Source organism: Salvia splendens, chromosome 13 (assembly GCF_004379255.2).
Source record: "Salvia splendens isolate huo1 chromosome 13, SspV2, whole genome shotgun sequence".
Lineage (NCBI taxonomy): Eukaryota > Viridiplantae > Streptophyta > Magnoliopsida > Lamiales > Lamiaceae > Salvia > Salvia splendens.
The window spans coordinates 28,734,199-28,752,877 of record NC_056044.1 but is presented as its reverse complement, the minus strand read 5'-3'; the positions used below and the strand labels follow the sequence as shown (position 1 = coordinate 28,752,877).

The 18,679-nt window shown below is 38.2% G+C and overlaps 1 protein-coding gene and 1 pseudogene across 1 annotated transcript; one reads left to right on the top strand and one right to left on the bottom strand.

Annotated features, from left to right (window-relative positions):
• Window positions 1–4,492: 4,492 nt before the first annotated feature.
• On the top strand, window positions 4,493–6,664 carry LOC121759947 (L-type lectin-domain containing receptor kinase IX.1-like). The gene is made up of 2 exons (XM_042155529.1): window positions 4,493–4,739; window positions 4,847–6,664. Exons 1-2 carry the CDS (start codon window positions 4,521–4,523, stop codon window positions 6,569–6,571), a joined length of 1,944 nt encoding a protein of 647 aa, XP_042011463.1. The 5' UTR covers window positions 4,493–4,520; the 3' UTR covers window positions 6,572–6,664.
• A 3,469-nt stretch (window positions 6,665–10,133) lies between these two features.
• Window positions 10,134–13,242, bottom strand: LOC121762104 (annotated as a pseudogene).
• Window positions 13,243–18,679: the final 5,437 nt, after the last annotated feature.

The following is an 18,679-nucleotide window of genomic DNA, read 5'->3' as shown; positions in this document are numbered from 1 at the left end:
ATTTAATTTCTGAATTTCGCCAAATATCACGTAAATTATAAAATGATATATGTTAGGTTTATTGCATAGAATGATAGTTTTGCCGGATAGAATGATACTCTGAGTAGATAAAATGATACTTTTGACTGACTGGTAAAATGATATATGTTAGGTTTATTGCATAGAATGATAGTTTTGTCGGATAGAATGATACTCTGAGTTGATAAAATGATACTTTTGACTGACTGATAAAATGATAAAAATGATATATGTTAGGTTTATTGCATAGAATGATAGTTTTGCCGGATAGAATGATACTCTGAGTTGATAAAATGATACTTTTGACTGACTGATAAAATGATAAAATGATAAAAATGATATATGTTAGGTTTATTGCATAGAATGATAGTTTTGACGGATAGAATGATACTCTGAGTTGATAAAATGATACTTTTGACTGACTGATAAAATGATAAAATGATATATGTTAGGTTTATTGCATAGAATGATAGTTTTGTCGGATAGAATGATACTCTGAATTGATAAAATGATACTTTTGACTGATAAAATGATACTTAAATAAGATTTTACGTATTTAAATGCGAAATCTGGATACGTAAATTTTATCATGAGCGAAATTCAGAATAAATAAGCGAAATGACATATTTACCCTCTGCGCCTTTTTTATGAAGAAAGCTAAGTTTGAATGTAGACCACGTGATTTTAAAAATGTGTGGTCCAGATTTAGTTATAGGGTTATTACGGAAATTGGGGTCACCCCTATATATATATAGGATGTATTCATTTCCTTTTTGTATCTTTTGTTCTTTGTTCTTTTTAATCTCAGCCCCACGATTTTGTCATCCGACGGTTAGATTGGTGCCACGTGTCATTTAATAATGCAGATTTTCAGTTGAATAATGCACACCGACTAATAATGCACCATTATAGTGTAATAATGCAGATTTTCAGTTGAATAATGCACACCGACTAATAATGCACCATTATAGTGTAATAATGCAGATCATCTGGACCGTTATTAAGAAGAATAAAGGATCTAAGTGATGAATAGGAGAATAACGCTCCCCATATATATATATATATATATATATATATATATATATAGGGGAGCGTTATTCTCCTTTTCACATCTTAGATCATTTTTCCTTCTTAATATTACGCGTTAGATCTAAGGCATCAACGGATCAGATTGATTCTATAAAACTGGTTCCGTGTTGCATTATAGAAGGTGGTTGTATGCATTACAGGGTTATTATTGACATTTGACGGAAAAGTAACTGCCACATTTTGATATCTGCGAATAATGCACCACATGGTCACGAGTAATGCATATAATTGACTATATAATGCACAATATGTGAACTGCAATGCATACGAATAAGATGTACCATGTTATGATGTTTGGACACACGTTTCTTGTTTCCCCTAAGGGTTTAATAAGCTTAGGGGCTAGGGTATAGTACGTAGACACGTATGTAATCTTCACATGGTAACGAGTAATGGATATAATTGACTATATAATGCACAATTTGTGAACTGCAATGCATACGAACAAGATGTGCTGTGTTATGATGTTTGACACACGTTTCTTGTTTCCCCTAAGGGTTTAATAAGCTTAGGGGCTAGGGTATAGTACGTACGCATTAATAACAAATTATAAAACGATACGAATAATTCACCAAATTGTCACGAGTAATGGATGTTATTAACTATATAATGCACAATATGTGAACTGCAATGCATACGAATAAGATGTACCATGTTATGATGTTTGACACACGTTTCTTGTTTCCCCTAAGGGTTTAATAAGCTTAGGGGCTAGGGTATAGTACGTAGACATTACTAACAAATTGTTGTTATTGGAATATACGTATGTGCATTATTTGGTTTAGGTAGTGCATTATGTAGCTGTTAATTGTCATTATCTCAGTATATTATGCATTATTAGAGGTATTGTGTATATGGGTTAATCAACGGATTGAAGATTGCATACATGCATTTAGTAATGTCTACGTACTATACCCTAGCCCCTAAGCTTATTAAACCCTTAGGGGAAACAAGAAACGTGTGTCAAACATCATAACATGGTACATCTTATTCGTATGCATTGCAGTTCACATATTGTGCATTATATAGTTAATAACATCCATTACTCGTGACAATTTGGTGAATTATTCGTATCGTTTTATAATTTGTTATTAATGCGTACGTACTATACCCTAGCCCCTAAGCTTATTAAACCCTTAGGGGAAACAAGAAACGTGTGTCAAACATCATAACACAGCACATCTTGTTCGTATGCATTGCAGTTCACAAATTGTGCATTATATAGTCAATTATATCCATTACTCGTTACCATGTGAAGATTACATACGTGTCTACGTACTATACCCTAGCCCCTAAGCTTATTAAACCCTTAGGGGAAACAAGAAACGTGTGTCCAAACATCATAACATGGTACATCTTATTCGTATGCATTGCAGTTCACATATTGTGCATTATATAGTTAATTATATGCATTACTCGTGACCATGTGGTGCATTATTCATAGCGGTTTCCAGCCATTATTAGATTACTATTGTACCCTCATAATGCACAAAATAGGACAAATAATGCAACACGGGATTAATTACCCAATGTTGATCTTGACCGTCCATTTCTCTAATCTAATGGCTGATATTAAGAAGGAAAAATGAGGAAATATAGGAAAAGGAAATGAATACATCCCTATATATATATATATATATATATATATTCCAAAATATTTTTAAATTGGAAAAGTCCTTTACCGATATTAAATAAATGTTTGGGGACGTTTGGTGATTTTTTTTAAAAATTGAAACAGCATATGATATTAGTCCGATGTAACTAATAATATTGTTATCACTAGTTATAACATATATACTCAGCCATTCAAAAACGGGATTAAAATATTAGTACTAATTGATTAACTAAACTGAGATTTATTATCCATTATTAGACATTATTAATTATAGAGACCATAATTAATTGAATAATTATTTTAGAAAATTGATTACTACAAATATTGATTAAAAATTTCGGTTTGGTTCGGTTCGGATATTCGGTTTCCGATTTTTTTGCTCACCCCTAGTATCTACGATGGCCACTTGAGGGAAATGCGTAGCGGAGAGAACGAATTCTCCATCAAAGAGTTGTCGCTGAAGGAGTTTAGGGCCACTGTCAACTCAAAAGGATTCAAGTATTAGGATACATATCAGCAACTGAAGGATTTTCCCAAATTCAGAACGGGTATGTCGGAGGCGTTGCAGACGAGATCGGTGCGGACACGCCTGACGATCTCCGGGAGCTATAGCAGCGGCGGACCGGACCCTATAGACTTGTCAGAGGACCAATCGCCCACTGAGCCTACTCATCATCTCCCAATGGGTGTGAAAGCAGCGAAGGCAAAAGCGAAGAAGGGGAAGGCAAAGTCCAGCAGGATGGATGGCCAATCCGCACCGGTCCAGGCTAACAATGAATTGGGTCATGCCGCCTTAGCACAATCGATGGTGGGCCTCTACAACATGCACATGAAATCCAATTCCCGGTCTATGAAGAAGTCCATATGGAACACCATCAAAGGGTTGAAGAAGAAGATGGGTCTTGACGAGGATGATGAGCCGGAACCTGAGTCCGATTGATGTGTGCTTGTTGTTTTTATCTATCTTTATTTTTTTTAATGTAGTATGTTTTTTTAATGAAATTTGCTCCTTTTTTATTATCTTGTCTTAAAAAATGAAATATATAAAAATAAAAATAATGATGTGGAAATGAGATGGGCTCTGAGATAGGCTCTGGGTCTGCTGACGTGGCAGGAAAAATTGGAGATAGCCTCCATTCCATTGTGAGTGCTCTAATCGTTTGTGATGATTCACATGTTCAATTTTTTTTTAATATAACTATTAACCTGTTCAATTTTTTTAACATGACTATAAAGATTCATTATTTCGCAAGGAATGACTAATCTTCAGTTTTGGACTACTCTATGCTTCCATTTCATCTATTTGTCTTAAGAATTAATGATTCCATTTCAACAAATTTTCCTTTGGTATTATTTGTGCCTATCAAATATCAATATCATCCAATCATCCAAGGTTTGTCATTCCTTTTTTATATTCTTTTTTTTATAGCTAGATTATATTTTTTATATATATCACTACAAAAAAACCGTCTGTTTGCTATCAAAGTTTTGCTAGTACAGTGCTCGTAAATATATACTGGATTTTGTTAGTCGAAATTAGGGCCAGCATAAAAATGTAAACTAAAGAAAGATGGCTTTCATCTAACTTTTGGGCCCATAAATTTGTTAATAAAATATAAAAATTGAACACATAATTTATACACAGAATCTTGGGCCCAACTAAAATTTCACATTTTTGTTTGAGTTCAGACAACATAATGTTGAGGACTAAATATAACAAAATTTATAATATTGAAGACTAATTTATAACAGAATACCTATCTATAAACCATGAAAAACCAAATAATCAGCCATAACCATGGCCACATGTTGCTCTGCCTCTGCACATGGACATCTCATCATCTTTCTCCTCTTTCTCGCCCCTTTCTCTCTCTCTCTCAACTTCCAATTACCCCGTTTCAGCCCCGATGACACCACCATACTCCTCGAAGGCGACGCCATGGTCTCCGTCGGAAAAATCGAGTTCAACAAGGTCAACTACATCTTCCGTGTCGGCCGAGTTATATACAACGGCAAGGTGATAATACACGGTTCCATCTTAACACTTATAAAGTAGTTTTCAGTTATCTCTTTACACTGATACGAGATAGTTATATTTTATTTTTAATTTCAATTGGCAAACAGGTGCCTCTGTGGAGCTCTTCCAGCTCCTCCGCAGATTTCACCACACATTTCTCCTTCACCATTGACACGCAGCGAAATCGAAATCACGGCAACGGCCTCGCCTTCTTCCTCGCTCCTGTCGGGTTCGAGATCCCGCCAAACTCTGGGGGCGGCTTCCTAGGCCTCTTCAATACCACCACCACGGGCTCATCGCGGAGCCAGATCCTCCACGTGGAGTTCGACTCCTTGCCAAACTCCGGCGGTTGGGACCCACCGTACGAGCACGTGGGGATCAACAAGAACTCCATCGCCTCCTCCGTCACCACGCCGTGGAATGTCACTTTACACGACGGAGAGGCCGCGGATGTCTGGATCGTCTACATCGCGGCCGCTACGAACCTAACCGTCTTCTGGAGCTACAATGGCGCCCCTAATTCAAGCCTTTCTTATCAAGTGGATATCAAGGAAGTTCTACCTCAATGGGCCACGGTTGGGATCTCGGCTGCCACCGGCTCCAACGTCGAACGCCACATTCTTCATTCGTGGGAGTTCACTTCGAGTTTAGATATTAAAGAAACTGGTCAAAATAACACCGAAATAGCACTGATTGTAGGTTTATCTGTAGGGGCGTTTGTTATGGTACTAACCGTTACTGTATTAGCATACGTGTTAGTGAAGAAACGAAGAGCAAAGAAAACCCGAAACAGAGCTTACTCAATATCCATAGGAGATGATGATCTTGAGAGAGCAACCGGGCCGAGAAGATTTTCCTACCTAGAGCTTGCTTCGGCCACAAACAACTTCTCCGAAGCAAAAAAACAAGGAGAGGGAGGATTCGGAAGCGTTTACAAAGGGCACCTCGTGGATATAGATATCCCGGTCGCGGTGAAGAGAATCTCCAAGGGATCTCGGCAAGGTAAGAAGGAATACATCGCGGAGGTGAAGACCATAGGCATGTTGCGACATAGGAACCTGGTGCAACTGATCGGTTGGTGCCACGACCAGGGCGAGTTCATGCTCGTCTACGAGTTCATGCCTAATGGAAGCCTGGATCGTCATCTATTCAGAAGAATGTCAAGTCTACAGTGGACATTGAGATACAGTATAGCTAAGGGATTGGCATCCGCACTGCTCTACCTCCACGAGGAATGGGAGCAGTGCGTGGTGCACAGGGACATTAAGTCGAGCAATGTATTGTTGGATTCGAGCTTCAACGCGAAGCTAGGCGACTTTGGGCTGGCTCGGCTGATGGAGCATGGGATCAAGCCCAAGACCACAGGGATAGCGGGGACGTTAGGGTATCTGGCGCCAGAGTATGTGATGAGTGGGAGAGCCAGCAAGGAATCGGATGTGTTTAGCTTTGGGGTGGTGGCGCTGGAGATAGCGACGGGAAGACGATCGACGGATCCTTTGGAAGAGAAAGGGTTGGTGGCGTGGGCGTGGGATCTGTATGGGAAGGGGCAACTTGTGTCGGGGGTGGACGGGAGACTGGAAGGGGAGTTTGATGGGAGGGAGGTGGAGAGAGTGATGATAGTGGGGCTTTGGTGTGCTCATCCTGACTGGAATAGGAGGCCGTCGATTCGACAAGCGATCCAGGTATTGAATTTGGAGAAAGAGGGGCCTACGCTTCCGTTGGAAATGCCGACGCCGGTGTATTATGCACCTGCCCTTGCTCCGGCTAGTACCTCATCAGCTGCCTCTACCGAGCCCTTTGTCACCGGCTCTAGTATCGATATTGGCCGATAAACTAACTCTACGTGTTTTTATCTTTACAGTATGTTACTATGATTCAGGACAAAATCTTCAAAATTAAGTGAAGTTTTCATTTTGGCGCACACACTCACTCATATTCAAATTCATTGCAGCAAGACTTATGGAGCAGTAGGTTATAGCCACAATGATATTCACAACCACTTGCCTAATCTTCACTTTCATATTTGTGTTCTCTTTCAAGAATTCAACTCATGTCGTAGCAAATAGTGTCATCAATTCACATAAGATCAACACATATTATCTCAATGAGAACATCAAATTAAATTCACAATACTTGAGTTAGTGTCCTGTTACTAAAGTATGACCTACAGTAGCAAATGTATTGAATAAATTGGTTAATGTCATCAACATGCACATGAAATCTAATTCTCGATCTGTGAAGAAGTCCATATGGAACACCATCCAAGGGTTGAAGAAGAAGATGGGTCTTGACGAGGATGACGAGTCGGAACCTGAGTCCGATTGATGTGTGCTTGTTGTTTTTATCTATCTTTATTTTTTTAATGTAGTATGTTTTTTTTAATGAAATTTGCTCCTTTTTTGTCATCATGTCTTAAAAAATGAAATATATAAAAATAAAAATGATGATGTGGCTCTGAGATAAGCTCTGGGATGGGCTCTCATTGCAGGGAGATATGCTCTGAGATGTGTATGCTGACGTGGCAGGAAAAAATGGAGATAGACTCTGAGATGGACTCCAGAGATAGGCCTTCATTGTGAGTGATCTAATCGTTTGTGATGATTCACATGTTCAATTTTTTTTAATAGAACTATTAAACTGTTCAATTTTTTTAACATGACTATAAAGATTCACTATTTCGCAAGGAATGACTAATCTTCAGGTTTTGGACTACTCTATGCTTCCATTTCATTTATTTGTCTTAAGAATTAATGATTCCATTTCAACAAATTTTCCTTTGGTATTATTTGTGCCTATCAAATATCAATATCATCCAATCATCCAAGGTTTGTCATTTCTTTTTTATATTCTTTTTTTTTATAGCTAGATTAAATTTTTATATATATATATCACTACAAAAAAACCGTCTGTTTGCTACCAAAGTTTTGCTATCACAGGTGTATGCTCGCAAATATATACTGGATTTTGTTAGTCGAAATTAGGGCCAGGATAAAAATGTAAACTAAAGAAAGAGGGCTTTCATCTCACTTTTGGGCCCATAAATTTGTTAATAAAATATAAAAATTGGACACATAATTTATACACAGAATCTTGGGCCCAACTAAAATTTCACATTTTTGTTTGAGTTCACACAGATTAATGTTGAGGACTAATATAACAAAATTTATAATATTGACGACTAATTTGGTTAACTAATTGGGTCAAAATTGGGTTGGTCGTCAAAATTTAACGGTTCAGACACTTTTTAGGCTAAAATGGATCAATTTGGTTTGTTTATTATAAGAGTATCAAACATGATCTTTTTGACCAAAATTTATAATGGCGACACGTTTAAATAAAAAATTGACTTTAGTAAATAAATTAAAATAAAAATTATTCAGTGTAGCTCAGAAAATGAGTTATAGTTTGTGTGTTTATTAGTCGATTATCCTAATAATGAGTACTCCGGCAAGTCACCAGCCGCCCAGAGCCGAACAAGTTCCGAGCAAACGTAGATAATTGACACTTTAATTTAATTCACACAACCTTAATTATTTAATTAGCTTAGTTGAAAACTAAAGTTTGATTATCCAAATAAGGCAAGTGAGAAATGTACGATAAAGTCGTCAAAAACGGTCTTGTGTTCAGCACATTACTGCCAAAAAAGTTACAAATGTTTTGTTGCACCCATTTGTTTTCTTCTTATCATAAGATATGATCGATCAATTTTATTTTACACATTCATTTCATCAGTGCCTTCACTGAAAAAAATTAAAACGAGTTCGTTAATTAGTTTGACTACTTTTATGAACATTGGCGGATCTACGGGGCGGGAGGGGGCAATCGTCCCCTCTGTGCGACTAAATTCCCCTTATCCGAACGTAAAATTGTCATGTCCACCCCCTCCGCTTCCGAATTCTGGATCCACCACTGTTTATAAATATATACTCACGTCTCCTTACATAAGTTTTTTACTACCTTTATCCATGAAAAATATTTGTATATTTTGTTTTGAATCGTTTACTAAAATTAGTCTTTTATCTTAGATTAAACTAAGAACCATTTCAAGACTTTATATTGTGAAGTTATGGTCCTTAATTTGAATCACAAAGATGATAGTATAATTTTTTTTATTTTTGAATTCATAAAATTACCTAGTGAAATCGTACATGTTCTACAACTAATTCATACGCGAGAACTATTTCCAGTCACTTTCAATATTACATGTATATGACTTTAATATTTGGCCATAAAATTTTTATCTCCAACAGAATTTGTCCCAAAAGGTCTTCTTTTCAAGAAATTGATTAAAGAGGAACATAAATGCGACAAAGAAAATTAATGTCACTTTTAAGTGGTTTGATTTTGAAAAAAACTATCATTTTCATTAAAAAGTAGTAGTACTATATATAGTGTTGTACATAAAATCAAAATTATCCCAAAAAATTGAATAATTAACTTAAAATCTCAATAAAGTAGTGATTCAGTTTGGGTTTTGGGAATATTAAAAAGAAAGATAACTACATATAAAAAATAGTTACTTTTCCTCGTTGCATGCATGGCGGCAGACACATTCACTCCACTTTTCTTAACTCGTAACTTTGAACATCAAATTCGAGTTCTCCAATGTATGAACTCCCATTATTTAAATATATTCAATATTCAATCTTTGACCTTATTGATTCTGATTTGAGACTATAAATATTTATAGCCCAACACAACACCCTCCTCTTATTTTGCATGTGTTGTTCATTATCAAAGTTGAAGGAAAAATTGCAGAAAATTAACAATGAAGTTTAGCCTTCAAATTATAATCTTGCTTTACATAATATTTCTGGCTGTGCAGCAAAATTCTTTTTCAGTTGCTACTCGAGGTAATTCCATTTATTTTACTATCTCAATTGATTATATTTATATGTATCTTTCCCTAATTATACTAATTCTTGCTCTGTTATGTGTTTTCAGTGAAGAAAGTAGGCCATGTGTCTACACCAAGCAGTTTACCAAGGGTAACTTTTAATTTTTTTTATGTTAATAGTTAATACTACTATACTCCAAAAATCAGAATTTGGGGTGATATTAATTCAAGTTGATAAGAAAAAAATGATGTGCAGGAAATTGCTGCAGTTGAAAGATTTGCAAGAAAACTGACAGATAAGGCCAAGAGCAAGAAAACAGTTTCCGAAGGCGAAGAAGACAACGATACAATAATGGCGTTCAGCTCCGATTATCATCCGCCAAAATCTCATCCTCCCAAGAACCACTGATCTTAATAGAGAGGGAAATAGAGCAATTTTCCCCTTGCTCTTGCTCTAGCTTAATCAAAATTGAAGCATATAAATATGGATTATCTATAGGAGTATACAGTATTTTATTGTATTTGTGTTGTATGTATCAGAACTTTAGTAACAATACTGCAGAAAAAAAACATTAATCTATATTTGAATGTATGTTACAAAGGCAGCTGAGTGAATTGAATTCTGTACAAGAATGGTATTTATTGACCTGTATAAAAAACACTCACACACTATTTACCACTTCCTCATCATCTAATGATGTGTGTAAACACTCCCAAGGGTTGGCATAGAAGTAATCCTCCTCTTTAGGCCAGTCGGGTACCACCAATCTCTTTCTCGGCTTTCCCATCCGATCAGCGTGAGCAGCCTTCACCGCGCTAGAGAATTCGTCCCAATTTAGTGATCCTGAGCTGTAATGGTCTATTAGGTCGACCAGTAGCCTCCTCTCCACGAGGATCGTTTTCTTGTATCCGAGATATCTGCAAACAAAGTTAACAAACACTCTCAAATCCTCGCGAAAAAACTTGTGTAAGATTGTGGATCCAATCAAAAGCCAAGATACGAGCCCGTATCCAATAATGTGTTTCGATCTATAGATGTACGGTGCATCCATGCCAATTAGGGTATATTAATCAAGATGAAGATTTTATTAGGACGGACGCACCGGAGTGCCTCTTTTTAATTCGGGACCATTATAGATTGTACCTGCGATGGCCTTCGACAACTTTAGCCATGTTGCCATCATATGTGGGAACGAAGATATCACTCTCCAACGAGACAAGATAATCCAATGCAGCCATTTGAGAGGAGTGATTTTGGAAGAACATAAGGTCCGAAGGCTCCAAAAGTGTCTCCTTCCTAACCTGTCGCAATATAGCCAGACAAACCGATGAATAACAACAACAAGATATCCCTGAAAGACTAAAAACTACACAAAGCTTTCCACAAGAGACTCACGAGATTTGGATACGATGATATTAGTGTCGACAATCTTCGTTTACCGCCATATATTTCCCCAGCAGCAATGTAAATCTGGATTGTGGGATCAACATCCAATGCCCTCAACACGAGTGCCGTTTCCTCGGGTGTCAACGGGCACAACCCCTCTTTCCTCTTGAAATCGGAGTCTATGACTTTCTCTTTCCACCAAGGATAAGCGTATCTATGAATAACGGATATAAAACAATGAGTTTAGTAGTAGCTAACACAATGTTTGCAGGCTGCAGAGAAAGCAACAGGAAATCACCTCATGCTCTTTAGCTCTTCCACCTCCTCGGAGTTGCACCCTTGAGTACAACCGGAGAAGGCGAGCATATCCATCTCGTATCTGAGATGAAGCACTAAGAAAGGGCCATTTCGCCTCAGTATTTTGATTACTTTTCTGCCTAGTTCCTCTATTTGAGGTGTAAATCTTAAAGCACTAAAGTTTACTCGGCAGCGTAGCCTCTGAATCTCCAAGGGCTGACCGTTGTTTGCTAAACGAGCATCTGTCCTATTCAAATGGACAACTTTATATCTCTGAATGAGAGGGAGAACCTGCATGCTCGAATTGGGGTAGAGGTATCACTCAATACTTGCTATCGAATTACAGAATCGATCAAACAAAGCAACAAATGAACAAATCTGATGACCTGATTGTGGTAGTATGAGATATCAGACCAACTAATCGGGGGCATTGTATGAATAATTCCGAGCTCCACTCTGCTCTTGACACGTGGAGGTAGCTCCTTGAGTATCCGAACTTCATCTCTCAGTGAAGTAATGAAGTGATCGACATCAAATATCTCTTGAAATTCACTGCAAACGTGCACAGACCATGATTATTTAGACTTTTAGGTAGGTGAAATGTGCCCTAAAATTCCAACATTTGTCGCGAGAGCAAACCTCGGATCATTCCAAAACGAAGTCTTATCAAGTTCAGGAACTATCAACGTAACATTCAAAGACCTAGCAATAGCAACCATGTCACATATCTGCACCCAACAAACGAAGCTAGTAAAAAAACTGATTTCCTTAAGCGGATCAAACACGTTCACGCAATGTAAGTTTCATCAATAGAAAAGCAACTCACTGCAGCCCTCATTTGATTAAGCCCTCCATTGCACGAAACCATTAAGTAACCGTTGTTTTTATAGTCCCCTGAATCGAAAACAGAGCTCAGCACAATCATCCATAGATTAGGTGATCAATTCTAAACTGCAAGTTACAATGCATCACATAAATGCCAAATCAAGAGTTAAAGAAGATCATCAAAGTGGATCAAAGCATAACACAGTAGCTACAAAGAAACCATTCCATCAATAACCAAACAACAATTAATCAACATCTTTAACTACAAGGCTCTAATCTAATATATCAGCACACAGCTCAAATGAAGATAAGGGAGTAGCAAAGGCTCACTCTTCGGGGGAAGAGGGAGACGGGGCGAGGAATGAAGGCCGAATGCAGGCTCGGGTTTGTGCAAGAAGCAAGGCCAGCCTTTGAAGACGCGAGGCCCCCAAGTTTCACTCAATGCAGTCAACTGAACTACACAAGTCCACAGCAAAACAGTGGTAGTTGCTCTGATCATCCATAGCCTCATTCTCGACCGTGACACTAACCCATTATTCCTCAGCCTCTCCCCTCCAAACGCCACCGTTTTGTGCCTCATCATCACCCGCCTTGTATCACTCTCCTCACAGCCCTATATTCTGCGCATCGCAACCACCCCATAAAAATCCCTCGCCCCAGAAATAAGGAGGAAATCACGAAATCGGATTGATATGGATTTGATAAAATACTGAATCTAATTGACTAGGTTCTTCAAATTGAATTTGAGATTCTTCCCCAAAACAGAAATTCAAGAAAATTCGTTATTGCACGAGCACATTCCGATTCGATGGCATTACAGAAGAAAAGATTCCGCCTTTGGAGATCCCAGATCAGAAATTGTGGAGAGCAAGCAGTGGTTTAGGGAAGAGAAAGAGAAAGCATTAGTGTGTGAGATCCGTCGTGATTAGACGGCGGCGGATACAGAGCAGAATATGGTGAGAATCTAGAAAGATAGAAGAATGAAAGAGAGGGAGAGGAGGTGAGCTAGTAATGGAGCAGGATGTCGGTGAGGAATTGAATTCATCGGAGGGCATGGAATGGATCATCCATTCACTCGCGAATCTCGGATTCTCTAAGAATATTTTTTTCCGAGAAATACGCACATTATACACTGGAATTTGTACGAGATGTTAGTGATGATGGCAGCAGTAATTTTCGAAGGATTTTTATGGAAGATAATGGTAAAAAATACAATACTCCATTTTCATAGTACTACTTCTGTATTCTGGAGTTATATACTCCGTATTTGGTAAAATTAATTTCTTTTGTAATCTTTGAATTTTGCTATAATATTATTTGCAGCTCATATTCTTTTAAAATATTGTCATACATTTCTGAACTTTTGTGGAAGACTTCTTCACATATTGATCTTTTTTTATTACCAAAATGTCCATCAACCCCTAATAATTACTATATTAACACCTCACTCTAAATAACATTCCTTAAAATAGCAACATTACTCTCTCCGCTTTATTTTTTCTCTTACTCTATTGTCTCTCTACTTAACTCACAAAATAACACTCCATAAAATCTCGTGCAGAATAAAAAATGATTCACTTAAAATGAGATTGAAGGAGTATTTTGTCAAATTTATTTACTTTTTATCTCATCTTTTCTCTCTTCTTTTTATAAGTTGAAGGGCATTTTGGTCCAACAAAATTCAAAATATGAAAAAAAAAATTACATCAAAGTTTAGCGAGATTATATTTTAGACAGCAAATAATATTATAGCAAATTTAGGGATTAAAAATATAATTCTCTCAATTTTCACCCTAGGAATATGACAAAAGAAACTAGTGTGAATTTTTTTCAACCTTTTCTTGCCTTTTTTATGGTTTTTATCAAAGAAAGACACCTACTTTTCGATGAATCGAATTAAGTTTGAAAAGTTTTTGTGACTATTCAATTATTCATAAAGACAAAAAAAAATATTGTGCTCCTAAAACTATAGTAGGCAATATAGTGGCTAGTAGAACAACTACAATTGCCATCTTTTTTACCACATTAACGAAAGGTACCGACATAAATCCTATCAAATTGAGAGTTTGTGACTTTGTGTATATTACGATGATTTTATTTGTTTTCCACATAGGCTATAGCCCATCAATAATTTGAACTACACTTGTTTACACTTAGCTACCTTATGTTAGAAGAGATGATCAAGCCGCCGCTAACAAAGTTGATCAAGCCACTATGTGGCGACGCTCACATTGCATGCCGAGGCTGGATCAAGCCGCTTCTGACCAAGTTGATAAAGCCGCTACATGTCGAGTTGATCGAGCTACTGCTGACAAAGTTGATAAGCTGTTGCTTGCCAAATTGATCAAGTTGTTGATTAAGTCGCAGTATACCGAGTTGATCAAGCTGTTGCGTACAATGCTGAGGTTGCTAGCCATGGTTATCAGTGTATGGCAGCAAAGCGAGAAGCACGTGATAAACAAGCCAAGGCGATAGATAAGACAAAAGAAAGGACAAATGCCGTTGCGCCAAAAGAACCAATCCGAGAGCTCGCACGAGTTACAGCTGTGAATGAGCCGAGCGCGCCAGCTAAGGTGGAGGACCACCATTGCACTTGGAGAGACGTGTTGCTCAATGAAGTAAATAAGAGAAAGGACTTGCAGAGTCGGTTTTGATTAAGAAAGTGAAACATGTTTAACTTAGCATAAAAAAGTATATTAGTGCAAGGTTCTAGATGGTTCGAATTAAGAATATAAGCATTGTATCTTGTGACATTGAAACAAATGAAAAATGCCGATTTGAGCTCTCTCTCTCTAAACATATCTTCAGTATGTGTGTCTGCATAGCTTCCGCAGCTTCTTTTCATGGTATCAGAGCAGGATCTCTTTGATCCTAGCTCTTTTGCCCTTCGTTTTTCTTTTCTTTCATTACTCAAAAAATGGCAGAAGTCAATGAAACTATTCCAGTGGCAACACTGCCACCAATCTTCTCTCAGTTGCCCCCTATCTCAGTTAAACTGACTGATGGAAATTTTCTTATGTGGCAGCTACAAGTAGATGTTGTTGTGTATGGCTATGGCCTAGAAGGTTTTGTTACAGGAGAAACTGAACCGCCTCCACAGATGATTGTTGATCGAGATGGAGAGTCCATGGTGGTAAATCCTGCGTTCACAACTTGGCAAAGAAAAGATAGAAGAGTGGCTGGATGGCTGCTGTCTTCTTTATCGGAAAATGCTCTAACCTTAGTGGTTGGACTCAGATCTGCCAGAGATATATGGAGTGCTCTGGAGACTAATTTTGCAAGCCGCTCAACATCAAAGGTTATGCAATATCGGCAGCAGATGCAGAATCTGAAGAAAGAAGTGATGTCCATGACTGATTATTTGGGAAAGATTGAGAACCTATTTTGACTTGCTGTGATCAGTTGGCTGCAGAATCTCAGAGGGAGAACAAGTTCTTCACATTCTAGGAGGGCTTGGACAAGACTATGATCCTGCTATCTGTGCAGTTACCTCCAGATCAGATCCATGGAGCATTGGAGATGTTAGTGCCTTTCTACTGAGCTTTGAATCAAGAATGGAGTCTACCAGAACTCATTCAGTAATCTTAGATGGGTCGCAGCCTTCACTCAATCTAGTCCAGCATCAACCTGGTCAGAAAAAGGAGCAACAAAGTTTCAACAATAGCGGATATGAGTCTGGAGGTGGAAGAGTTTTTGGAGGAAGACACAACAGAGGAGGCATAGGTGGAAGAAGCTATGGCAGAGGCAACAACAAAATCATCTGCCAATTGTGTGAGAAACCAGGCCACACTGCTGCAAAGTGTTGGCACAGATTTGAGCATAACTTCGCACCTCCACAAGTCCAGTTTAGAGGAAATTCCTCACAACAACAGAATCATGGATTCTTCAATCCATCAGCTAATCTGGTCCAGTCAGTGCCTAGATCTCCATCGGCTTCTTTCTCAGTTGGAACACCATCGAAGTTTAGCTATGCTTCTAATCATTCTTCAAGTTGGTATCCTAACTCGGGGGTGACACATCATTTCTCCAATTACTTGAGCAATCTCAACATAAGCATTGAGTACACAGGAGGTAAAACTCTCTTGCTTGGAAATGGTACTGCTGTTAATATTCATAACATTGGAGAAAGTGTTTTTAAATCTCACTCAACTAAATTTTCTAGACAACTTCAACTCAAAAATCTCTTACATGTCCCTAACATAACCAAGAACCTTCTCAGTGTGTCTAAGTTTGCTCAAGATAAGTCGATATTTTTTTAGTTTCACCCGAGTTTCTATTTTGTCAAGGACTTGAACACCAAGGAAATTGTGCTCAAAAGAACTCTTCAGAGAGGCATGTATCACTTCCTAGTAGATCATACACTAATCAAGCGTAGCTCAGTCCCCATTTCGTCTCCCAGACCAGAAAATCCAGCTGCTCATTCCCTGACCATGGGCACTTCACAGTCTAGTGATAGTCCTAGTTCCTTTTCCTGCCCGGATTTGTCTGTATAGCATAGTAGACTAGGACATCCCACCTCAGATGTAGTGAAAAGTGCTCTTAACAGCTGTAATATCTCCTTTCAAGTAATGAAAAGTCCTTCACTTTGCTATCCTTGTTGTGTATCTAAATCTCAAAAATTGCCCTTCTCTCAGTCTGTTTCTCAACATAATTCACCTCTTGAACTTGTCCATAGTGATCTTTGGGGGTCGTCCCCTGTGAAATCTAGAAATGGCTATTCATATTATGTGTTTTTCGTAGATCATTACTCTAGATTCATCTGGCTTTATCTTCTTGAGCACAAAAATAACTTGTCCACTGTCTTTAAACAATTCAAAGCCATGAGTGAAAACCTGTTGGGATCAAGAATTAAAATGCTTCAATCTAACTAGGAGGTGAATATCAAGGTCTATTACCCATTCTTAAGGAGTGTGGGATCATCCATCGTGTCCCCTGCCCATACACTCCACAACAGAATGGATTAGCATAAAGAAAACGCAGGCACATTGTTGAAACTGGCCTAACTTTGTTAGCTCAGTCTTTCCTTCCTCATAGGTTTTGGGATGATGCTTTTGTCACTGCTGTTTACTTGATTAATCTCATGCCATCTAAGGTCATCAACAATTTCTCTCCACATGAAAAACTATATCTTGAAAAGCCAAACTATTCTACCTTGAGAGTCTTCGGTTGCCTATGTTATCCCTGCATCAGACTATATAACAAACACAAGCTTCAGTTCAGATCAGTTAGAGGAACCTTTTTAGGATACAGTTTGTCTCATAAGGGCTATAAAGTGCTCTTGCCTGATGGGAAAATAATTGTCTCTAGGGATGTCATTTTTTATGAATCTACCTTTCCCTTCCAGACTTCTACTTCTGTTCCATCTTCCCCATCAGTCACACCATGCCATCACTCTTTTTCTCTTCCAATATCCTCTTCCCATGTTCCAGATAGTCCACAATCACCTGCTTCACCTCCATCTCCTTCCTCAATGCCTTCCACAGACTCTACTGCCAGCTCTCCCACTCAAGTTCAACATCATCCACATACTCATTCCCATGATTCCTCTGGATCATCTCAAACTGATCCTACTCCTGTCTTAGCTCCATCCCCCCCCTCAAGTCACTCATTCCATGACTACTAGATCAAAGTCTGGCATCTTCAAGCCTAAGATCTACACTCTTTCTGTGTCAACTCCTCCTTTGCCTAAATCTGCTCTAAAAGCCCTTTTGATTCCTAACTGGAAAGGTGCTATGTTGAGTGAGTTTAATGCACTTCTTAACAATAAAACATGGATATTGACAACACTTCCTCCAGGCAAGAATCTTATTGGTTGTACTTGGATTTTTAAGCTTAAATTACATATATCCGGTGCTATTGCAAGATATAAGGCTAGATTGGTAGCTCAGGGTTTCTCTCAACAGCCTGGCTTTGATTTCAATGAAACTTTCAGCCCTGTTGTGAAACCTACTACTATCCGAATAATTCTCAGCCTAGCAGTCTCCCTTGGTAGGCTAGTCACTCATCTTGATGTGAATAATGCTTTCTTGAATGGTGAACTCAAAGAAGATATATAAATTAAGCAACCTATGGGTTTTGAACAAGGTGGACCTCATTTGGTATGTAAACTCAACAAGGCCATCTATGGTTTAAAGCAAGCTTCAAGAGCTTGGTTCTTCACGGTGCATTCTGTCCTAATTCGTTTAGGTTTCATCCAATCAAGGGTTGATGCTTCAATGTTCATCAGACAGAAGGGATGAGACATTATCTATCTTCTCATCTATGTTGATGATATGCTAATTACTGGCACCTCTCAAGCTTCTATACAGAAAGTCATCTCTCAATTGAATTCATGTTTTTCTTTAAAAGATCTTGGGGAGGTGAGTTTGTTTCTGGGAGTTGAAGTGGTGAAGACCATCAATGGAGGCCTTCACCTCTGTCAATCTAACTACATCAAAGATCTTTTAAAGAAAGCTAACATGACAGGTGCAAAAGGGTGTCCAACTTCAATGATCTCAAGTTCAGAGTTGAGCAAGCATTCTGGGGGACCTATATCTGATCCAAAATTTTACAAGAGCATAGTTGGAGCCTTGCAATATGCTACAATCACTAGGC

What these genes read in the sequence shown, in the direction of transcription:
- LOC121759947 (XM_042155529.1), top strand. Translation starts at nt 4,521, where the DNA reads ATGGCCACATGTTGCTCTGCCTCTGCACATGGACATCTCATCATCTTT. An exon ending in GAGTTATATACAACGGCAAG is followed by an intron (nt 4,740 to 4,846) that starts GTGATAATACAC and finishes ATTGGCAAACAG; the next exon opens with GTGCCTCTGTGGAGCTCTTC.